The sequence below is a fragment of the Syngnathoides biaculeatus genome, chromosome 20, assembly GCF_019802595.1.
Source record: "Syngnathoides biaculeatus isolate LvHL_M chromosome 20, ASM1980259v1, whole genome shotgun sequence".
Taxonomy (NCBI): domain Eukaryota; kingdom Metazoa; phylum Chordata; class Actinopteri; order Syngnathiformes; family Syngnathidae; genus Syngnathoides; species Syngnathoides biaculeatus.
The window spans coordinates 11,282,614-11,305,760 of record NC_084659.1 but is presented as its reverse complement, the minus strand read 5'-3'; the positions used below and the strand labels follow the sequence as shown (position 1 = coordinate 11,305,760).

The window sequence follows — 23,147 nt, the reverse complement described above, 5'->3', positions numbered from 1 at the left end:
TTTTTTTAATTTGATTTTTTTTGGTGGGGGGGTGCTATGCGCAAAATGCATCGTCGCCAGGCTAGTTGCTAAGCAACCCTTTGCTACTGGTACGGATGTAATGGAGGAAAGGGTGAGGTCCACGTGTGCGGTCACACACCTGTTAGAGCAATTTATGTGGAATGTATTTATTAAACTAGGGTGTGAAGAAAAAAAGAAACAAAAATAATCACGTTCTCTTTTAAATTTAGGGTTATACCTACAAAAAAGTACAAATGCCAAAAAGGATAAAAATCAGAACACGACGAGGAGAAAAACATATAACAAATAAAATCCTAATTTTATTCATTTAAATCCCAAATTCATGAAAATTAAGTCGTACTATATTGAGTAAACTAATATTTCAAGATGGTAACTCTTTTTAAAGAAATTTTTCATTACTTTGTTTTATTCCAAGAAAAAAAGTTGGAGAGCTAAAAGGAGAAAAAAAATATAAAAAAAGTCTAATAAAATTATAAAATCATACATTATTTAAAGTCATATTTTTAAAAGGAGAAATAACAGGGGAAAATAGTGCTTTTCTGAGAATATAATCACAAAGCCAGATATGGGTTAATTTGTGATCAAGAAAACAAAACAACACAATATTACAAGATGTCTAGTGTGTTCCTCATCGTGTGTATTGTATATAAAAAAATAAAAAATGAAAAATAAGAGTGCATACTAGCGCAGGATCACCAGCGACCCCCAATCCCCCATATTTGAAGCGACATTAACATGATTTTCTGACAATTCACACAGAGTTTTGCCGTCTCGTAGATTATTGATGGACCTCCATCTACGAGCGCACCCGAGCGGAACGGAGACCGCCGGGAGCGCCACGGCTGAGGGGATTTCCTGCGCCGAACCCGCAGACCCATGCAGAGGGGGGGGTTACCTTTGTGCCAAGGCGCCGCGTCGCCAAAGCCTTTAAGCGAGAACGCCGCTCTCTGCTTGGGTGAAACCGGTAAACACCATCTCTTTGCAGTTATCTACGGGTCAACAACCAGAAACATACATACAACTTATACGTGCACATATGTGCAGTCATGTGGAAATGAAAGCGCACCCTCTTTCACGCAAGCGAATTATGATTATTATTATTTTCTTCAGTGTTCGCGCCACATGGGTCAACTTCTTTTTTTTAATTATGAAGTAAAAATCTGAAAGTTAAAAGGGTAAATTAAAAAAAACACTACCGATATAAAAAAAAAATTGATATCAACTTGCGATGTTATGAAAAGTCATAAAAATTCTAAATGATAAAAAAGGCAGTATATTCCCAAAATGAATTTTTTATGATACGGAATAAGGATCAATTTGTACTAATATAAGACAAAAAAAAGTTGTGATATTAGGAGCAAAGTTTTTAAGTTGTAAAAACAAAATTAGTGAGAAATAAAAATCAGAAAGTTGTGCAAAGATAAAGTCGTGGTATTACAAGTGCTAGTCGCGCAATAAAATGCTATTTGATGAATATTTGAATGACATTTGAAAATGCTAATTTTGTAAACTTCTGTTTTGTTTCTTGAGCATAACGCACATAATCGTGGATGTAGCTTAACTTGTCATAGTTCATATCATGTCCTTCTTCTTTGGACCTCATTTGTAAAAGTTGACTCAACAGCGCCTCTGCAGGTTAAAGCCAAACAGTGCGGTCGAAATTGCTATCCAGGTCCTGACGCATAACGCCGGACTAAAAGCGGGTGGGCAAGTACTTCCTTTTTTCACATGGCCGCATATATATGTATTTCTCACAGTGTGACTGGTGCGGTCTCCCCTGGCAACGATGGCTGGCAGACAACGATGGCTTACAGAGTGAAGTCCATGCAAAAACATGAGCAGGTGAACGGGGACAGATGTGCGCGCTTGTCTGAATGACAAATCTCAAAGAAAATACAATTAAATGAGGATAAAATGAACAAACAGCCGTCCGTCTTTCTGCTTTTTGATGGAAGCGCATCTTTTGTCTGTAGGTATCAAATAAAGCAACAGCTAATAACCCTGATTATAAACACGTCCTTTATTATTAAATGACATGGCTGCTACTTTGAAAGCCACCACTCAGGTTTTTTTTTTGTTATTGCAATATGACAATATCAAATCAAGAAAAAGGAAACTTCAAGTGACATAGGAGAGCTGATAAGGACGACAGCCAAGCGCACTCGGGCAGGCGTCAGTCTTTGCTACAGGTGTTCAAGACTAGCCACGATATCTAGCACAAACGTTCACTTTGTGTGATCGTAGGGTATGGAGCGGGTAATGCCAAAAAATGAAAATAAAGGCCGGCGGCGCTGGACGTCTCACAGGATGGAGGGAATAGGGGAACGGGAGCGCCGTAGAGGGCAGGGCGATCCGTAGGGCGAGGTGACGGGGGACAACCTCAGGGCGTTAGCGGTCATGCCCGCTATGTTGCTTAAGCTCTGAGATTTCTCGTAGCCTTCGGATGGGCCGTGACAGAGAGGTGGGGGGGTGGCGGCGGTGGTAGGGGGGGCATGAACACACACAGGCAGGCAGGCAGGCATCCGAGTCCAGGCCGAGTGAACCATGGCAAGACAGGAGACAGGAGTGAAACACAGCAACTAACACATTGCGAACGTATGCTGAGTGCATGCGCAAATTATTTCTTAAGCAGGGCAAAATCGAGCTTTTACTCTTTCTTGTGATTCAAGGCGTCCAATACTTGGACATGACGTCTTCATACAATTACATCGTGAAATGAACCCCTCTCCGTGGAGCATCAATATCCACCAATGAATATCGAACAAGTTTAAGAACTATCCTTACGGCAACGTTTCCTCAAATCAACCTAATAGCGGCATTAAATATTCATATCCATAATTCCGACCGATGGTTTTTTGAGCAGTTTTAGATTGCGTTGACAAAAGTCAGTGCAATTACTTGCTGTGTACGGTGAGAAAGAGGGGTACCGTGTTCAATCAAATGCCCCGTGGAGTACAATCTAGTTGTAATGATTGGACTTTCTCCGGAACTAATTGCTCTCTTTGCCGAGTAAAAAGTGCGCTCCCTTCCCGACCGCAAAACCAGACTGGGACAGGAAGCAGAGTTTCAAAGAAGTCAGCAGTATACATACCCGTCTTTCTTATGCCTCCATCTGCGGGGCAGTTGTAATCGCTAGCGGCAAGTAGAAAACAGGTCCCCCCGCTGCGGCGGTCCTGCTCCCGGGTGCTGGACCTTCGCATGGGGACCCTCTCCTCTGGAGACATGGTCAGGTCGCTGGCCCCACTACAGTCCGCCGACAGAACTGTGAGTGGTGATGACGTGATAACGTTTCATTCGAAAACTGCAACGTTTGCCAGAGTTATTGTTCGTATTGTTCTTCCGGTCCGAATGCAGCTCACGTGACAATACTGTCCGACAACGATGACTCTACTTCACCACCCAATAAATTTAGTTTGATGAGACTGATTCTTAAGATCTATTTTCTCAAGTGTCTTCTGAGGATTTCACACAGGAGACTACACCAGATTCCATGCAGAATGAAAAGGAGGTTGGACGACGTAATGAAGGAAAAAGAAGAGACTGAAGAAATGTCGGGACAGCTGATAAGCAAAGTTCAAAACACATTTTCATCTAAATGAAATCACTAGCCGAGTTATAAAATTGGAGGAAAGCAGGTATCTTGTGACAAACACACAAAGAGAATCTTGCCCATTTTGATCTCAACTCTCTCATTCCGACCGAAGACAGCAAAGGCCTGACTACCTGATGTCTCGAAAGATTATCCAGACGGATTATCCTACGCTCTGAATTGTGTTGTGGTCAAAAAAGACGCAGTCGGGTTGGACAATGTCGAATCGAAAACTGTTTTGTTGGATTCCGTGATTGTGAGGTGGAAAGGAACAATAGCCGATCAAATTGCTGTGAAACTGAGGAACTGGAGAACCAAGGGGCCTGTTTGTATCACGTTACCACAAGAGAAACGACAAGGAATGCAGTTACCGTGAAAAGGTGGCCTAACTTGTCCTTTCTGGCAGGGTTAGATACTCTGTGGGGCCAAATCAGCCCGGGTACTCTGTGAGGTCACAAGTTATCGCGCAACACTTCTGGTTTTGAGGGATAAGACTCTTTACAGTTTTGATTTCTTTGAATAAATCAGCGTAGAAAGGCTTGACTAAACCAATAAAAATTGAAATTGCCTCACTGTCATCCATCAGGGAGATTACAGAGAGCACTGAGAAAACAACACGATAACATCTCTGTTAAGGAAAATACAAAGCAATTTGGTAAATCACAAGTATAGAAAAAGGATTAAATCATATTTGAAATGACTAAAACCTTTCTACGCCGTACTTTACACAAAAACCTAAATTGTACACATTGAAGAAAGACAGTACGAGCCTGGGATAAAAACGCACGAGTCCGTGTATCATCACGTCGATAACCCTTGAGATGTGGTTTCCGATCGGTTTCCTTACCCGAGCGGTTGCGTTCGAGCACCCTGCCGGCTTTGACGTGGCACAGGTCGCCTTGCGTGCTGTTGCAGGTGGTGTTGAGATCGGCTTTATAGTAGGTCGGGGACCCTCCCTGCACCGCCTGAGGAATATGCTTCTTCCGCTTCTTGGGGAGCTTCTGCTTGGCCATGGCCAGGGAGTAGTACATCCCAAAGTTATTGACGATCACGGGCACGGGCATGGCTATGGTGAGCACTCCGGCCAAAGCGCAGAGCGCGCCCACGACCATGCCGGACCACGTCTTTGGATACATGTCGCCGTATCCCAGAGTGGTCATGGTCACCACGGCCCACCAGAAGCCGATGGGGATGTTCTTGAACTTGGTGTGGAGGCTCGCCGTGGGATCGTTGGGCTTCGCGCCGATGCGCTCGGCATAATAGATCATGGTGGCGAATATTAACACTCCCAGCGCCAGGAAGATGATTAGCAGCAGGAATTCATTGGTGCTGGCCCGGAGCGTGTGGCCCAACACTCGGAGCCCCACAAAGTGGCGGGTGAGCTTGAAGATACGCAGGATACGGACAAAACGCACCACCCTGAGGAATCCCAACACATCCTTGGCAGCTTGTGAAGAAAGGCCGCTCAGACCTACTTCCAAGTAGAAAGGAAGGATGGCCACAAAGTCGATAATGTTGAGGAGACTCTTAACAAATTCCAACTTGACCGGGCAGAAAGTCACCCGGACCAGGAACTCAATGGTGAACCAAAAGACACAAACACCTTCCACGTACGTGAGAGCCGGGTCGGTTTCTATTTCATACTGCGGCCCCAGATCGGGCAAGCTGCCGTTCCGCATCACCTCCGTCTTGTTGATGATGGTGTGGAACGCCTCGTGGGTCTCCAAACAGAAGGTCGTGATGGAAACCAGGATGAAGAACAGAGACGCGAAGGCGATAAACTGCAGGGGGAGAAGAGAAACACACAATTTACTAAAGTTTACCCTGACGTTTCAGTTTATTTGGACCTATTTACTGGCTGAGCCTCCCTGCAAAAAAAAAAAAAAATCGAGATAAATCATTTACTCTTGAGCGAGAGCGTAAACACAGACAAGTTTAATTAACTTGCTTCAATTTAAATTGCCTCCAGAGAGAGAAGCAATCTATTAGCAAGTGAAACAGATAAGCACACACTTCTTCTCCCCGTGCCCCGTGTTGACACGAGACACGGGAATACACGCATGCCGTCAGATTGAATCTCATTTATGTCGGCCCGGTAGGCAGTTCGGAATAAAGCGGATCAGGCGACCCGGCAAACGTACAGTGTCGGAACCAGCGAGAAATGATAAGTTCACTTCGTTTCCTTAGGCTGGCAGTGGAGTAGAGCGGTGACATTAGCATGAAGCTGCAGTCGATGCGCCGGATTGGCCGCGGTGGGTAGACACCTACCCCTTCTTGCCTCTTTTATGTTGAACACATTGCGGTGATTTAAAAAAATAAAGCAAAATCATACAATATCCAAAGAGTGACTGACGGTGTAGTGGTTCACATGCCTGACTTTGGTGCGGGTCTGCATGGGATTGATTCCCGCTCAGTGATAGTGTCGATAACTGACCGGCGACCAGTTCCTTTCGCCCGAAGCTAGCTGGGATAGACTCAGGCTCTCCCGTGACCATTGTGAGGATAAGTGGTTTGGAAAATGGATGGATGGATACAATATCCACATTTAAGGTGATGATCGAAATAATGTTCACTGGAACATTACTCGATAAAATTGAAATCCGGTTCTCCGCGCGGCCATCATCGGATTGTGTCTGTGGGAGTTGTCACCGTACGAACTCAACGACGTGAAATGCAAACAAAAGCAAAGTTGACATTGCTCGGAAATGTGGCCTCCTATACCGCTTTGAGCTGCTTTCCAAGAGTAATTTGTGCAAGTAGAGGACTTGCTTCACATGCAGAGCGAGAGTGCAGCCTTGAAATGGGGATGTCAAGAAGTATGTGCCCTATTCCAATCACATGCTAGAGTAGCGCTTTGCATTTTTTATGTCCCTAATAAATAAGTATGTGTGGTTGCGCGTGCATTTTTTTTTTCTGTTCTGCTCGGTCTCTCCGAAGTGGGGAAGTTATACGAATGCCGCATGGCTTGGTCCCACCCAGTTGGCGTAAAATGTATGCAATACGACGTGAACAATGCAACATCGTGGACTCCACACCAACTGTCATGAGATATTCCGACAGTTACTTGAATTACTCTACACCAGGGGTGTCAAACTCATTTTTCTCGCGGGCCACGTTATAGTTCGATTTTCCCTCAGAGGGCCGTTTTCACTGTGACACAATAAAAATGTTTAATCGTTTCATCATGTTTACATAATGAATTTATGAACCAGAATCTGAATCAGAAATCAACGGTAACGTGTTTTTCAACTATTCATGTTTGGCAACACAAAAATGCTTGTAATTTCCCAATTTGATCATTTATGATGTATGATAATTTGAAATGTTGGTATGAGTGCACAGATGAGGTGGCTGGGGCATCTGATTCGGATGCCTCCCGGACGCCTCCCTGGTGAGGTGTTCCGGGCACGTCCCACCGGAAAGAGAACCCCGAGGACGACCCAGGACACGCTGAAGAGACTATGTCTCTCGGCTGGCTCGGTAACTCCTCGGGATCCCTCCGGAACAACTGGAAGAAGTGGCTGGGGAAAGGGAAGTCTGTGTATCCCTGCTGAAGCTACTTCCCCCGCGACCCGACACGGAAAACCGGTAGATAATGGATGAATGGAAGTTTTGGTACAGATTTTCACAAAAATCATGGAAATGTAAACTTTAGATTTGGCTTCGCGGGCCACATAAAATCATGTGACGGGTCGGATCCGGCCCCCGGGTCTTGAGTTTGACATCCGTCCTGTACACTATACGTCGTCACGAGCTCGACAAGTACCAAGCGAGCGCTCATGCACGGTAAATACCGTTTAACTTTTAGCCTCCCAAATATTCTTACAAAGAGAGTCAAGTGGAGTCTTCCAGTGCGAGCGAAAGAGCAACTTTGTGTAGATTTTCGAGGCGATGATTGCATTCTTATGCCCAAACACAAAAAGCCAATGACTAATTCAGAGGTTGCGGACAAGATTTGCCTCATATGCCTGACTGTAAACCGGCCTTAAATATTACATCAGATGTGAGATCGCGTGGTGAATGTTTTTTTTTTTTTCCCCCTTCATCAAACAGACACTGTTGACCGATTATTGTTTTTTGTTGTTGTTGTAAATGTGCTTCAATTGTCTGATTGCGTTAGCAACCTCAATCAATACAGCGCCTGATCGGTTGCTAGCGTAACCACACACTTACAAATGGGCATGATTTTTTTTTTAATATATATATTTTTTAGCAATAGAATGATAATAGCGTAATCACTCATTTTCATCCGTCAAGAGAAGGTTTTACGGCTATAAACATTGTCAGGAAAATATGTTTTGTCAGAGGTTGGCATACCGCAGTGAATAAAGTCAACGTTCCAATGCCAAAATTGTAATCCCCGGCGAAATTTTGGTCCGTCACTAAATCATCGTAAAAGGCACAAGGACGCGAGACACAACAAAGCACTTCATTATATGAAGTATTGTCTCCCCCAAAAGTGACACCGAAATCAAAACGGCTTTCATTTATTTGACCCTTTCAGACGCAGACGGCGGGGGACGTGACTGACGTGTCCTTTTGTTTATTCGCGGCGCTCTTAAACGCTGCACTCGCTGGAAGTCACATTGAGTGCTAAACATGTATTCAGCAGATTAAAGCTGGAGAAAGACGAAAAATAACGCACCGTAAATAAAGATATTGCCACTATTGATGTCGGACTTAGCGGAGAAAGACAAAAGAGAGTGGTGGGGACCAGATTTTGGATCAATGTATTCAGTCAAGACCACGAGGTGTACGCTCATGGTGGAATAGAATTGGCTGATAAAAATCAAAATTAAGGAATCGTGTTCTAATTAAACATTTTAAGATCTTGAAAAAAAATTTTGTAATTAAAACCACTTTGAGCGACACAAATACTCCAATATTTCCCTTGCAATCGAACAATCTTCAGTTGGAGAACCAATTAACATTTTGTTTTTCCATTTCATTCCAAATGTCAGAACTCGAGAGTAGTGTATTTATTTATTACAAATTTATTACCATTTATTACCATAATTCCCGGCCTGTAGAGCGCACCTGGTTAAAAGCCTCACCCAATACATTTGTACAGGAAATACCATTTGGTACATACATAGGCTACAGCCGTGCAAAAGCCACAAGTGCCCGCATTAAAACCGACATTGAAACACTTTTATATAATTCCAAAGAAAGACGGTACACAGAGAGTTTAACGCTAACGCCGCCGTGCTAATGCTAACGCTAGTGCCGCCAGGCTAACAGTGCCGGTTAAAAAAAACATACTGGTAAAAATCACTGAGACGCGGCAGTAACACGCTAGCGCAGCGCTAACAGGGCCGGACAGTTAAAAGCCACTTCCTCGGCACATATATTCCACCGATCTCACTCTTACATTTTCCGCTCGAGTGCCCCCTTGCTGCCGTTAGAAAAATAAAATGCACAAATTAGCTGCATTACGGCACAAGCGTCAGGGTTGAAAGCATGTGAAAAAAGTTGCGGCTCATAGGCCAGAAATGACGGTATATTTATTTATTTATTTAATATGTTGTGAATTTATTTTACATGATACTTTTTATACGTTTGGCAATGAAATAATTGAAAATGCAATCTGCTTTGATGAGCTTCCGCGATATCGGGAAAAAGTTCACTCTGGGAAACAGGCGTGATGTCAGATATTTTTTTCTCGTTCTAAAATTAAACACCAGTTAAATCAATATTATGCTGTGCATTTAGCTGAATGGCTCATTAAAGCCCATTGTTGCGTAATTGAAGCGGCAAGTCATTTGACTTCCATCTCAGCCTGGTTCTATAGAGACCAGCCTGGCTAATGCGACGTTGCATTGAAACGAAAGCAGGCTGAAAATAAAGCCCGGGAGAGAAAAGCTCCCAGAATATCCAAAGTAGGAAATTTTCCCTTTCATCAAACACGGTGCTGCACGTCTTCCCTTGATCAGCTGCCGCCATGGTAACGCCACTTTTATCTCCATTTTTTTTTGGTATTATTATTATTATTATTATTAATCGCTCAAGATGGTGAATTGGACAACGCAGTCGTGGAGGATGAACGGGGTGCAAGCTTCCATATCGCACTTGTTCATTCTAACGGGAGTCCATTTGTCCATTCATGACAAAAGAACCGATATCAATAGGCAAGTGACACATAAAGTGACACATAAAAACACGAAGAGTCAAAAAAGAAACCCAGCAGCATTTCCACATGACAGAAGGATTTTCTGTTCCCCTTGTTGTCTGCCATTATTACCCCCCCCCAACCCCACCCACTCCTCCTCACACCCCTCCTTTTCCACATTATGCAGCCACGCTGTGACATGACGGCTCACCGGGGGAACGTCGCTAAACCCGTATTGCTTCTGGCAGCCAATGTTTTGTTTTTTGTTTTTTTGCACAGCTAAAACGAAAAAAAAAAATGACGACAAAAAACATAGCCCATCAAAAATGTCTATTTTTATTTGAATTATTTTTTTTTTTTAAGTCCCAGCAGAAAAAAAATTGGGGCTGGGGGATCATTTTATTATGAAAAAAAACACTGTACTATTGTACTTCAGGAAAACTCAATATATTATATTAATAATATATTAGAATGGAAAATAATGAATTTAAATAGTTTGTGCACCAATTATCCATCTATCCATCCACTATATTTGCCGCCTATCCTCACTAGTGTGGTGGGAGTGCTGGAGCCTATCCCAGTTGTCAACGGGCAAGAGGCGGGGTACACCCTGAACTGGTCGCCAGCCATTCACAGGGCACATGGAGATAAACAGCTGCACACCTATGGGCAATTTAGAGTGTCCAATTAATGTTGCATGTTTTTGGGATGTGAGAGGTAACCGGAGTGCCCAGAGTAAAACCCACGCAGGCATGGGGAGATCATGCAAACTCCACACAGACGGGGCTGGGATCGAACCCGGGTCCTCAGAACTGTGAGGCTTTACCAGCTGTGCAACCGTGCATCAATTATTTCATGCTTCAAAGACATTCCGCTGCTCAGTGGCCACCAGGGGGCGGTATATCAGTACAGCACGTCCATACGAGAAGAAGATGGTCTCACCTGCTCAGTGAGCTGCAGCAAGCTTTTTTTGGGTGAGGATAAAGAATATACACCGTTTTTGTTCAAATATAAAAAAAAAAAAAAACACAAAATCCCTGCTAGTTTTGCTAAGTCGTTTATGTTTTGTTTTTTTCCATCGCCTCGTAGCATAAAGCTAAAACTTTCATAAAATATTTGATGGTCCTGCCCATGACGAGTGCACGCAAACCTCCGGTCACTGAACAAATTCATCCGGAGAACAACATCGCAACATTACACAAATGGAAACAAATGCTACATTAGTGAGTTTAAAATGTTGTCTTGAAAGTTCTGGAGTGGTGGGGGTGTGGGGGGGGGGCTGTGATACTAAATATAACCAATCTCACTGGCGCCCTTTCATCTGTTCATGTCGCCATCCATATTTCAACAGCTTGCTTATAGTTGACGCGTCCCATTAATTCATGACAACCCAAGCAGAAGTTTATATCCTATGAGCCTGTTTGTCTATAGTTTAGCAATATTTCTGTAAAAAAAACGGACATCATGAAGAGGTGTCGACATCATAAAAGTCTTGCAGATTTTGTGTGTCAAAAAAACGGAGCGCTCCCCTTTCCCCGTGTGTTCCACGAGACCTGATTTTGCACTAGTCTATTGCGACAAAAAAAAAAAATAATATCCAACCTTTCCCCAAACAACCTTTTAATCCTGTCAAAAAGTTGCAAAAGCCTGCACATTTCCCCAAGAGGGCACTGATGGGCCGGATTTTCAATCAATGACACAACCCTTTGATTCTGTTTGTGCGCATTTCAATCCGAGCTGGCGGATCCTGGCAGGCCAAACTTGACATTAATCACATTTCAAGGCCGGCGCGCATCTGAAAAGTATGACGGGATAATCTGAAACAGAGGAAGGGATCAGAAAAACACGGACGGGGGATGGCAGACGGGCGGCCTCATTAGACTGAGCCGTCTTGATATTTTAATAGCCGGCGGCGCGTCTGAGCCGGCGCGGCGTGAAGTGCTTGGAGGCGGTGGCGTCACGTTTGACAACAGGATCAGAGAAAAATGCGTGTGGAAATGAAAAAAAAACAATAATATGACGCTCAATTAGAGACAGGTACACTACATCGATGGTAGCTGAGTGTATCGCTTACTATAAATCCGACATCCAGTTCCATCTCAAGGAAAGTCTGCTGGGACTGAAAATAATACTCACATATACAGTGAAAAAAATAAGTATTTGAACACCCTGCTATATTGCAAGTTCTCCCACTTAGAAATCATGGAGGGGTCTGAAATTTTCATTGTCTGTGCATGTCCACTGTGAGAGGGATAATCTGAAAAGAAAAATCCAGAAATCACAATGTATGATTTTTTAACAATTTATTTGTGTGATACAGCTGCAAATAAGGCCAGTCTTAAGTTTTCCAGTGACCATTTGGATGATACAGAGGAGTCATGGGAGAAGGTTTTGTGGTCAGATGAGACCGAAATGGAACTTTTTGGTCATCATTCCACTAACCGTGTTTGGAGGAAGACGAATGATGAGCTCCATCCCAAGAACACCATCCCAACTGTGAAGCATGGGGTTGGTAGCATCATGCTTTGGGGGGTGTTTTTCTGCACATGGGACAGGACGACTGCACTGTATTACGGAGATTATGACCGCGGCCATGTATTGTGAGATTTTGGGGAACAACCTCTTTCCCTCAGTCAGAGGATTGAAGATGGGTCGTGGCTGGATCTCTCAACCTGACAATGACCCGAAGCACACAGCCAGGAAAACCAAGGAGTGGCATATCAAGGTTCTGGCGTGGCCTAGCCAGTCTCCAGACCTAAACCCGATGGAAAATGTTTGGAGGGAGCTGAAACTACGTGTTTCTCAGCGACAATCCAAAACCTTATCTGTTCGAGAGAAGACCTGTGTGGAGGAGTGGGCCAAAATCCCTCCTGCAGTGTGTGCAAACTTGGTGAACAACTACAGGAAACGTTTGACCTCTTTAATTGCAAACAAAAGCTGTACCAAATATTAACATCGGTTTTCTCAGGTGTTCAAATACTTATTTGCAGCTGTACCACACAAATAAACCGTTCAAAAATCATACATTGTGATTTCTGGATTTTTCTTTTCAGTGGACAGGCACCTACGATGAAAATTTCAGACTCCTCCATGACTTCTAAGTGGGAGAACTTGCAATACAGCAGGGTGTTCAAATACTTGTTTTCTTCACTGTACCTATAAATAGCAAAGCCAGATAAACTGATCATTTCGATGACCAAATTTATTCAACGTTAAAGTCAATAAATCCTCATTAAGGAATCTATCAAAGCACAATATCAGCAGGTACAAAAAAAAAAAAAATCATACACTAGTTTCTGTTTTAACCACACGACAAGTAACAGAAGTCGAAATGTTCAAAATCACGACGTGCGTGCTATTTACGTTTGCGAGGAGCAAAAGGCTCGTCTGCGGACGTCTTCCTCTGTCGTGATTAAAAGCCTGGTTGGCAGGCATTTTCTCAGCCCTCACGAGATTTCCTGAATACATGAATATATTATCGTCATTTAAAAAGGAGAAGAAGAAGAAGGGGGGCAAAAAACAAAGGGGAAGGAAAGCAAACGTGCAATTAGAGTGGAAATGAAAGTGAAACAAGGCGAGCACAAGCACGATACATCGCCCTTAATGTGTGTCCACGCTCAAGGATGCAAATACACACACACACACACATACACACTACATCTGACACAAAACTCGTACCTTCCTTCAATCACAAACTGCCATTTTTCCACACCCGTCCTTTAGTATTGTCGCATCCCAGCAGCGGTTGCAGAGGTGGACCAAAATGCAGGACTCCCAGGCAAAGGCATAATGTTCAGGTCGGTTTTATTTTTAACTAAAGAGGCGCAGAATTACACAGTCCAAGAGAGCAGGATCCAAAAATAATGAGAAACAGGGTTCGATGACTATTTTTTTCCAGTTATATTTATTTTATCTTGTATTGTGTTAAAAAAAAGGAAAGAAATGCTAATATCGGCCAATAAAAATCGATTGGCCGATTAATCGGTGTGCCCCAGTATAAACGATGATCACATCTGAGATCGAAAGAACAAGAAATCGTCTTCAGAGGTCGCCAATGACGCCGTAAAAAGTCATCGGCGTGGGGGAAGTCGCTGAACGGTGCCGCTCACTTTGTCGCCCTCCGTCGTCATGGTAACAAAAGCATTTGCATCGGACAAAACGGGTCTCCTGAAAGATTTCAGCAAAACTGTAACGAGTTGCTGTTGCGTTGCAATTTGTTTGTTGTTGTGTGATTCTTACCACGAACTGAAAAGGTTTTTAAGTGCTTGCAGGTTGCAGCAAAGCACTACTTGTGTCTAAATAAAACTCCAGTCAATTAAGCCCCCGCCGCCTCCCATCCGCTGAAACGGACTCATTCGATGGAGCTGGGCGAACATGTCCGTTCTGAAAACTGTAAACCGCCGACGAGCACTCACCAGGCCCGACAAACAAACAAAAAACTGCAGGAACAAAAGCGGATCTCTTACTTTGTTTGCATCGTTCGCCGACGGCGCGCGAGGCAGCGGCTCGGCGTTATTCAACATCCTCGCCGAGGAGACGAGGTAGGGACGTCTGCTGTTGCTATGACGATGAGGAACGAGTCAGCGGCGTGACAAAAGACGGGAGCGGATCGGACAATGCCCCCCACCCATCGACCCTGAGCTGCGCCGAATGCCGATGTGTTTTGACAAAGCGGCAACGCGCGAGCGGACGTGGGCCTGCGGTCTTCGCCGTCGAGTTTCGTTTTTTGGTTTAAACGCAGACGTTTAATCACAAGGTTTGAATACTGCATCATAATAAAAGCTGACACCCTATCGTAGACGTCCAGGGTGTGGATGAGCATGTGAAACCACAGCAACACGGTATTGCCACCATTGGTTTTCAGTGGGCTTCCGCGATTGGTCGGTATTAGAGCCATCTGCTGATTTTATGAATTTTATTGTTAAAAAAAAAAAGACTATGGTTAGTAGTTAAGCAACTAATTTAAACTTATTGAATAGGTACAGGCAGCACGGTGAAGTAGCTGGAAAGCATTGGCCTCACAGTTCTGGTGTCCCGGGTTCAATCCCGGCACCGCCTGTGTGGAGTTTGTGGGTTTCCTCCCACATCCCCAAAACACACAACATTAATTGGACACTCTAAAATTGCCCCTAGGTGTGATTGTGAGTGTGGCTGTTTGTCTCCATGTGCCCTGTGATTGGCTGGCAACCGGTTCAGAGTGTACCCCGCTTCCTGCCCATTGACACCTGGGATAGGCTCCAGCGCTCCCCGCGACCCTTGTGAGGATAAGTGGGAAAGAAAATGGATGGATGGATGAATAGGCGTGATATTCAATCATAAACTCAAAGCTTTACTCAGATACTTCTACGACTCGTGTGCCCAGAATATGAATTATTCAACTGCTGGGGTGTTTTGAGGCCACACGTGGAAGGCACATACGTACTTGACAAATTAGTCTGACAGAAGTTGCCATCTCTGAAACAAATTTTGTACAGATTGGAAAAAAAAATTGATTCTATTTGGTCCCAACGTGGTAATATTCTATGAAGAAGCAGGGTATTGCTCTTTACCTAATTTGCTCTATTGGATGCATTATAAATCTGGCTAATGGATTATGTTTTGACACTGTCAGGTCTTTCTGGCATATGCATTATGTTGGGCCACGCGAGGTGGTAGTGCTGGGGGAATAATAATAATAATAATAATAATAATAATAAAAATGTTTCCGGCGGCATGGTGAAGCATTGGCCTCACAGTTCTGAGGACCCGGGTTCGATCCCCTTTGCATCCCAGTTTGCATGTTCTCCTCATGCCCGCGTGGGTTTTCTCGGGGTTCTCCGGTTTCCTCCCACATCCCAAAAACGTGCACCATTAATTGGACACTCTAAATTGCCCCTAGGTGTGATTGTGAGTGCGACTGTTGTCTGACTCTATGTGCCCTGCGATTGGCTGGCGACCAGTTCAGACAGAGTGTACCCTGCCTCCTGCCAGTTGACAGCTGGCTCCAGCAAGCCCTTGTGCGGATAAGCAGCAAAGAAAATGGATGGATGGCTGATGTTTAATATAAAATTAATTTAGTTTAAATTTTTTGAAAATCAATGTTTAATTTTGAATAAATTTAATCACCAAAAAAAGTCAAGGTACCACTGCACTGAAATGTTCTCGCTGGGGGATCAAATACTTGTTGCCCCCAAGAAACCGCACAAGCTTTTATAACTTTGACGTGGTGGATCTTGGCCCCATTTTGACGGATATTCTGTGCATTATCATAATCAATAATTCAATAACTCAGTTGACGTGCCACGCAGACAAACGGGTTTCTCCCATTTTAGCGGGCTACTTTCGGATGAAAACTCCAGAGAGCGGTCACATTTATGTATGCAAACGTGCGCTGACAGTGTGGCAAAAACCTTCTCCTGAATCAAACCGACCATTAGTGCAATAATTGCATTTCTGTCTGAAAGATGATTAGATTAAAAAAAAAAAAAAGCCTCCGAAAGAAGGAGACGGCAGCAAAGAGACAACCGAGCGAAAAAGGAGGGAGCTCCAAAAAAAAAAAAAAATGAGGCGTGAAAAATGGAAGACAAAAGCAGATTACAGACATGGTGAAAGAGGAGAGGCAGACAGGGCGAGTGACGATAATGAAAGTTGCCGCTCATTGCGGCTCGCGAGCGTTCTGACCGTCCATTGTCCGATGATTCCTCTTTAAATAATACAGATCAAAAGGAAAAGCTCTCATCGCCCGCGTCATTAAGCCCGATCGGACTGTGTTCTGGAAGAAAAATGCCTTGAATGATTCATGAGGCGGCTCCCGTTATGATCAAGCAGACGGGCGGAGGAGCGGCCACGTACAGCCGGCCAAAAGTTGAGCCTTTTTAAGATTTAAATATTAAAAAAAAAAAAAAGAGGAAAAATATCATAATCCTTTGTGGACAGGATTGCAATTTCCCCCCATGGAATACTGTACAATGTAAATGGAAATAAATATAAATCTTCAACTGCACTGTACAGCGACGCCTTCATCTTTCCCCATTCATAATCTTTCATGAAAAAGAAATATTTCAGGAAAAATAACTGATATTGAACCTTAGAAAAACACACACTGATATGTTAGATAAGAAATTGTAAATTTTTTTGCTTCAAATCAATGGACATCGTGCTGCTCCATCTGGTATGTGCGCCTTGGCCACTTGGGGGCAGTATAACGCATATATATTGATACACTGTACCTGATACCAGTCAAAGCACCTCGGTAAGCCACAGTAACATGTCGTTTTTCCACAGAGGATAAAGAATATATGCATGTGAATATTGCTATATTGTCTGTTTACATGTGTTGCTCCACTGCTTGTGTTAGAATATTCAATTGGGAGTGGCATTAAATTGCTTGAAGCCTATTTTTGGAAGAATTGTTTACCGTATGCCTAACTGCTGGGTGTTGTCAAGAGAAGTCGAGTACAGTGCTCGCATTAAAATTTTTTGCTCGCAAATCGCCATAAGCAATATATATATATATATATATCTATATATATATATATATATAGATATATATCTATATATATATTTGTGTTTTTTTTTTGTTTTTTTTAAATCGGCCAACATTCTTGAAAGCTAAAGCGCTTTCATCATTCACATAGCAGTTGACAATGCACACGCACATCGCCAAGCAGGCATTTGATGTGTTCCTACAAACATGAGCACCCGCTGGAACACCCCCCGCCAAAACAACACCACCACCACACCCCCCACTCCCAGCGGATATTTATCAACAGCAGGCATTACGGCTGAACTTATCTGCCGTTTCGCATCGAGTTAAGGCCAATTACCGGGGGGGGAGGGGGGGGCGCAGAGCCGCGGCAAAAGAAAAACCGGCTTAGAAGAGCAGCACGGGGAGGGAACGGAGCCCCCGGAGCAATGATTATTACAGAAACCACTTCCGAACACCATCAATGCGGCTTTGAGGCCGAAAAGAAACTAAATACACAGGAAAACTCTCTGCGCACACCCCTGGCCGAGACAAAAAACACGGGCATTACTTTGGAGTTTTTACAGACCTTGTTATTTCAAATATCTTATTGTGGACAGAAATCCTTTGGTTTTGTAAAATGGTTTTTCACACCAATTTGGGCTATTCTACTTCCGCATTTCTATCCATCCATCCATTTTATTTGAAAATCTTTCGCCTCTTCATATTTACACATGAAATTTATGAGCTAGTTTTGGAATCAGAAGTCAAGGGCAGTGGGTTTTTGAACTATTGCTAATGTTTGGGCACACAATAATGCTTGCAATATCTCAACATTGTCATTTATCCATCCATCCATCTTCTTAGCTGCTTATCCTCACAAGGGTCACCAGCCAATAGCAGGGCACATAGTCAGACAACAGTCGCACTCACACTCACACCTAGGAGCAGAACTTGCAAACTTTACACAGGCGGGTCAGGGGTCGAACCCGTGCTGAACTGTGAGGCCGACGCTTTCCAAATGAGCCACCGTGCCTAAGTAAACATTATTATCATTATTCCTTCAGCACTACCACGTCACATGCCCCCACATAATGCATATGCCAGAAAGACCTGACAGTGTCTACACACAATCCATTAAGCAGATTTATAATACATCCAAAAGGGCAAATTAGGTAAAGAGCAATACCATGCTTCTTCACAGAATATTACCACGTTGGGACCACAAAATACATTTGAAAAAAATGTCCAATCTGTACAAAGTTTATTTCAGAGAGATAAAATGGCAACTTCTGTTGGACTAATTTTTCATGTATGTGCCTTCCACGTGTGGCCTCAAAACACCCCAACAGTTGAATAATTCATTTTCTGGCCACTTGTTCTGCACGAGTCTTAGAAGGATCCGAGTGAAGCTTTAAGTTTATGTTTGAATATCATCCATCCATTTTCTTTACCAGTTATCCTCACAAGGGTCGTAGGGAGCGCTGGAGCCCACCCCAGCCGTAAAGGGGCAGGAGGCGGGTTACACCCTGAACTGGTCGCCAGCCAATCGCAGGGCATATAAAGACAAACAGCCGCACTCACAATTACACCTATGGGCAATTTAGAGTGTTCAATTAATGTTTCAGGTTTTTGGGATGTGGGAGCAAACCCACATTTTAGGAAGGATTTCCGACATTCCCCAAATTTGGACTTTTAACACACGTTCTGAGTGAAAACAATCCGCACATATGTGACCCGCTCTCATCAAACTACCCATCCGGATTGCTGGATCATGTAAACGATACAAATTCGGTGGAACCGTTGAGTTCTTGGGAAGAAAGTACACAGGTGCAAGCGGCTTTCCTGCCACAGGTTGCAATCCTCAGGCATAAGATTTTCATTCACAAGTGTGACGCAAAATGATGAAAAAAAAAAAATGGTTTTGTTTTCCCCGAAGGTGACAGAGATAAGCGACACACAGATGGGCGGACGGGATGCCGAGGCCAACCCGGCAGATTGATGTTCACGTGAAATGGATTGCTGGGGAAGGGGCGTGGGGGTGGGGGGGGGGCGCCCATTGTGTTCTGGGATAACATGAGTCGGCGTGTGCGCGATATTTGCGGGCGAGCACAAATGAGCTCATTCAGGAGGGAAACAAAGACGAAAGGGGTAAAAAAAAAAAAAACATTTCAAATCTTCTCAGGGAAGATATTATATGATCCTCAACTGATATTTTTTGTTGTTGGTGTTGTGCTCTCTCACCACTGTCTGGGTGTCACCTTCTGCCATGAAAGCCTGCCAAGGAAAAAATCGACACTAATCCCTCCCCAGACTCTCCGCTGGGTTTGTGATTTCCAAATTCTCCCGTCTCAAGGTCACTGCCATCCATGGTCAGACACAAAGCCCCCAACCCGCCCCCCCAAAAAATGTGGACGTGGAGTGGGAGGGGTTGACTCGGCAAGTGCAAACTCATTTTCAGCATTTTTGTTTTGTCTAAAATAAAATGGAAATACCTGCAAAGCTTTGTCGCCCCCCCCCCCCCAAAAAAAAAGGAGGACATGTGTTGCTGGGGGCTCCCCATACTCCAGGGGGACAGGAAACACTTTATATGCACTGTGCAATATTCACACTAGACACCAATAGAGAGTAGATAGTTTTCTTTTTGTTTTACTTTAAAATGCCCTCAGGCCGCATGTGACAGAAAAAAAAAACACGAAGCCCGCTTCCCCAAGCCGACGTTACATGACGTGGGACCTCAAAGCAAAGCTGTTTGCGCCTCGGGGTTCAGTTCGTTCATCCTGGAATAAGAAGTCAAATAAGCAGAGTCTGACCTCCCGCTGCAGCCATTTTGCACTCGGTCTTTCATTAAAGTGAGACAAATAACTTTTTATAAATTTGTTTCTCACCTATGGGCATGAGGTGTGGGTCGTGACCGAAAGAACAAGATCCCGGATACAAGCGCCCCGAAATGAGTTTCCACCGGAGGGTGTCCGGATTCTCCCTTAGAGATAGGGTGAGAAGCTCGGTCATCCGGGAGGGGCTCAGTGTCGAGCCGCTGCTCCTCCGCATTGAGAGGAGCCAGGTGAGGTGGCTGGGGCATCTGATCCGGACCACTCCCTGCTGAGGTGTTCCGGGCGTGTCCCACCGGGAAGCGACCCCGAGGACGACCCAGGACACGCTGGAGAGACTATGTCTGTCGGCTGGCTTGGGAACGCCCTCCGGAAGAGTTGGAAGAAGTGGCTGGGGAAAGGGAAGTCTGGGCATCCCTGCTGAAGCTACTTCCCCCGCGACCTGACCCGGAAAAGCAGTACATAATGGATGGATGGATGGATAAATTTGTTTCTCAGAGGGGAGGGTGGGAAAAGAGAGAATAGGTGGGAAAAGCAGCTCAATTAAAACGAGGAGGGGGGGTTTAATATTTATATGCAAAACACCAGCGTTTCCTTCAAAGGACAAAGATCAACGCCGGGCGCACTTGGAATCGTATGGCGGCACGTCAAATCAAAAGTTTCGAAATCCGCTCCAGGACGCCCGCAGCTCTGTGAAAATCAAAGACTACAATCATAATACATCGACTCGGGACTCGCATTCTGATCTCCAGCCCTAAAGAGTAATCCTGAAAAAGCGGTCTAAGAATATCCATCTGATGGGGAAAAAACATGTGAATGTAGGCCAGGTCAGTGAGGCACGGTATGGGGGGAAAGTCAAGAGGCTTGGCCAAATCAGAGCTCACTCACACACCCCCCCACTCCCCGGTGTGTCTGGGTTTTTCACCCAAGCCCGTTTCTGATTGATCGGCTGGTCTGGCTCAACAGGTGTTCCTCTGGGAACGCTTGATATTAGCCATCTTGCGGCCATGTCCCGTTCCGGTGGACTGGAAGTGTACGCGGCAGGCATTCTTCGAGAAAAGTCTGCTTCCGAGGTCAAATTCAATCCCGTGATAACGCGGTGGGAGCTTGACAGAAAGCGAGGATTTGGAAAATACTCTTCAATCCACAAGGAAAGTTTGGGATTAGCGTCCCAGTAATGCGCAGTGAAAGCTGCACCGGCTTAATGTCTGGGTACAAATATGCCATATAGATGAATGTAATCCATTAGCATGCTCACAAAGTAATTATTAACACACAGACAGGGGACATCCCAGAAGGTTTGGGCTCAGACAAATGTATCTGCCACAGCGCAGCTGCATACATTATTTGCAGATTTCAGAGCAACGGGCGTCTCTTCCGCATAAAAATTGACGGGCAATCCTCTTCTGTCTGCGACTTGGTCCGTCTTTGTGACAGCTCCGAAGTTCTCCTGATATATCGCCCCAAGGTACTGAGCGACAACAGATTTGTGATCGTGAACACCAACCACGCTAGTTTGCTCCATCTTGAATCCCTAGAATTGAAACTTGGAAAAACACCGCTAACAGCGCTAATTGTCAGCAACCTGCTCGAGATGCTTGGGAATGGAAGCGAGCATTCTCCAGACTGCGCGTTTCAGCTTCTTCGGCTGATGTCGAAGAGGATTTAGATCAGGGATTAGAGAAGGCCATTTGAGAACATTTCTTCTTCTGTGTTTTTGGTTCATTGTCCTGGAGGACCCATGACCTGCAACAGAGCCTGAGCTTTCTGACAATTTTCTCTCATCTGTCTAAATGATATCATCCAATCGAGTTGTTCTTGGTTCTCCGATCAGCATCTGTATTGTCTGTCCATGCAATTTATCACGTTCTTTGTTTATCACGTTTTGCCCAGCGTACATCCAAGTTTGACTCACAGCTAAATGTTACCATCTACCAATCCCAAATAAACAGAAAGACCTACGGCTGAATTTAGAAGTGACAGCTGACAGTACCAGGAATGACACGAGGGTGATGAAAGAAGTGTTATTTCATAGTAGCACTTGGCAAAAAAAAAAAAAAATCAGTAGCTCAGATGTGAATGCTGTTGTGTTCCACAGTAGCCCTTCCTTCAGCATCCAGGCGTCGAGTTATTGATTTAAGGAAGGTCTTTACATTTCCACTGTGCAACTCCGCCTGGCTTAGCTGTGCTCGCCTTGGTTTTCCGCATATGAAAATAGGATCACAAGAAACTGGGGGGAGGGGGGAGCCCACATTTAATACAGTCAGACATGCTAACATATAACTCTGGAAAAGAAAATTTACTTTTTGCCATGAAACAGTTGGAATTGACCGATTTTATTCAAGAGGAGCAAGAAAATGGCCGTTGTGGTGGAACGCAGACAGTTCTGGGGACTGTATCAAGCGTCCTCTTGGACACTGTTACCACTAATAAATCGACACATTTACAGCTTGCACTCTTTCAAGATTCCAGACCAGCGGTAGTTTATGTCCATCATATGACATAAGCTTGGAATTCTCAGACCTGGCCGAACATGTATTAGAAACAGCATATGGTACTACCTGACACTGGCAAAGAAGACAGTATCTATCAGAATGTAGGCCAGTATTTAAGGTTTAAGGTGTTTCGTGCTCCAGATGAGTTCTAGCAAGGTTGGAAACCGTAGCTAGGTTACCACTCTCTCGTGAATTGACAGCTTGGACACTTTCAAGATTCCAGACCAGCGGTAGTTTACGTCCATCATATGACATTAGCTTGGAATTCTCGGACCTGACCGAACGGGTATTGGAAACAGTATACGGTACTACCCGACACTGGCAAAGAAGACAGTATCTATCAGAATGTAGGCCAGTATTTAGGTTTTAAAGGGTTTCGTGCTCTAACTGAGTTCTACCAAGGTTGGAAACTCTCTAGGTTACCACTCTCTCATGAATCGACAGCTTGGACACTTTCAAGATTCCAGACCAGCGGTAGTTTACGTCCATCATATGACATTACCTTGGAATTCTCAGACCTGGCCAAACATGTATTAGAAACAGTATATGGTACTACCTGACACTGGCAAAGAATACACAGAATCTATCAGAATGTAGGCCAGTATTTAAGGTTTAAGGTGTTTCGTGCTCCAGATGAGTTCTCCCAAGGTTGGAAACC

General features: G+C 44.3%; 1 protein-coding gene across 3 annotated transcripts in view; it reads right to left on the bottom strand.

The window, feature by feature from the left end:
- The window catches only part of kcnc2 (potassium voltage-gated channel, Shaw-related subfamily, member 2), a 44,056-nt gene that overhangs the window by 2,616 nt on the left and 18,293 nt on the right, over positions 1 to 23,147 (bottom strand). The window contains exons 2-5 of one of the 3 annotated variants that reach the window (XM_061807389.1): positions 4,458 to 5,391; positions 3,113 to 3,283; positions 2,376 to 2,458; positions 917 to 1,011 (exon numbers count right to left, since the gene is read on the bottom strand). In XM_061807389.1, the coding sequence (XP_061663373.1) occupies positions 949 to 1,011; positions 2,376 to 2,458; positions 3,113 to 3,283; positions 4,458 to 5,391 (1,251 nt within the window). In that variant the 3' untranslated portion in view covers positions 917 to 948. Of the gene's footprint in view, positions 1 to 916; positions 1,012 to 2,017; positions 2,459 to 3,112; positions 3,284 to 4,457; positions 5,392 to 23,147 lie in introns of those variants that run through there. The other 2 variants (XM_061807388.1, XM_061807387.1) reach the window with 2 other exon arrangements.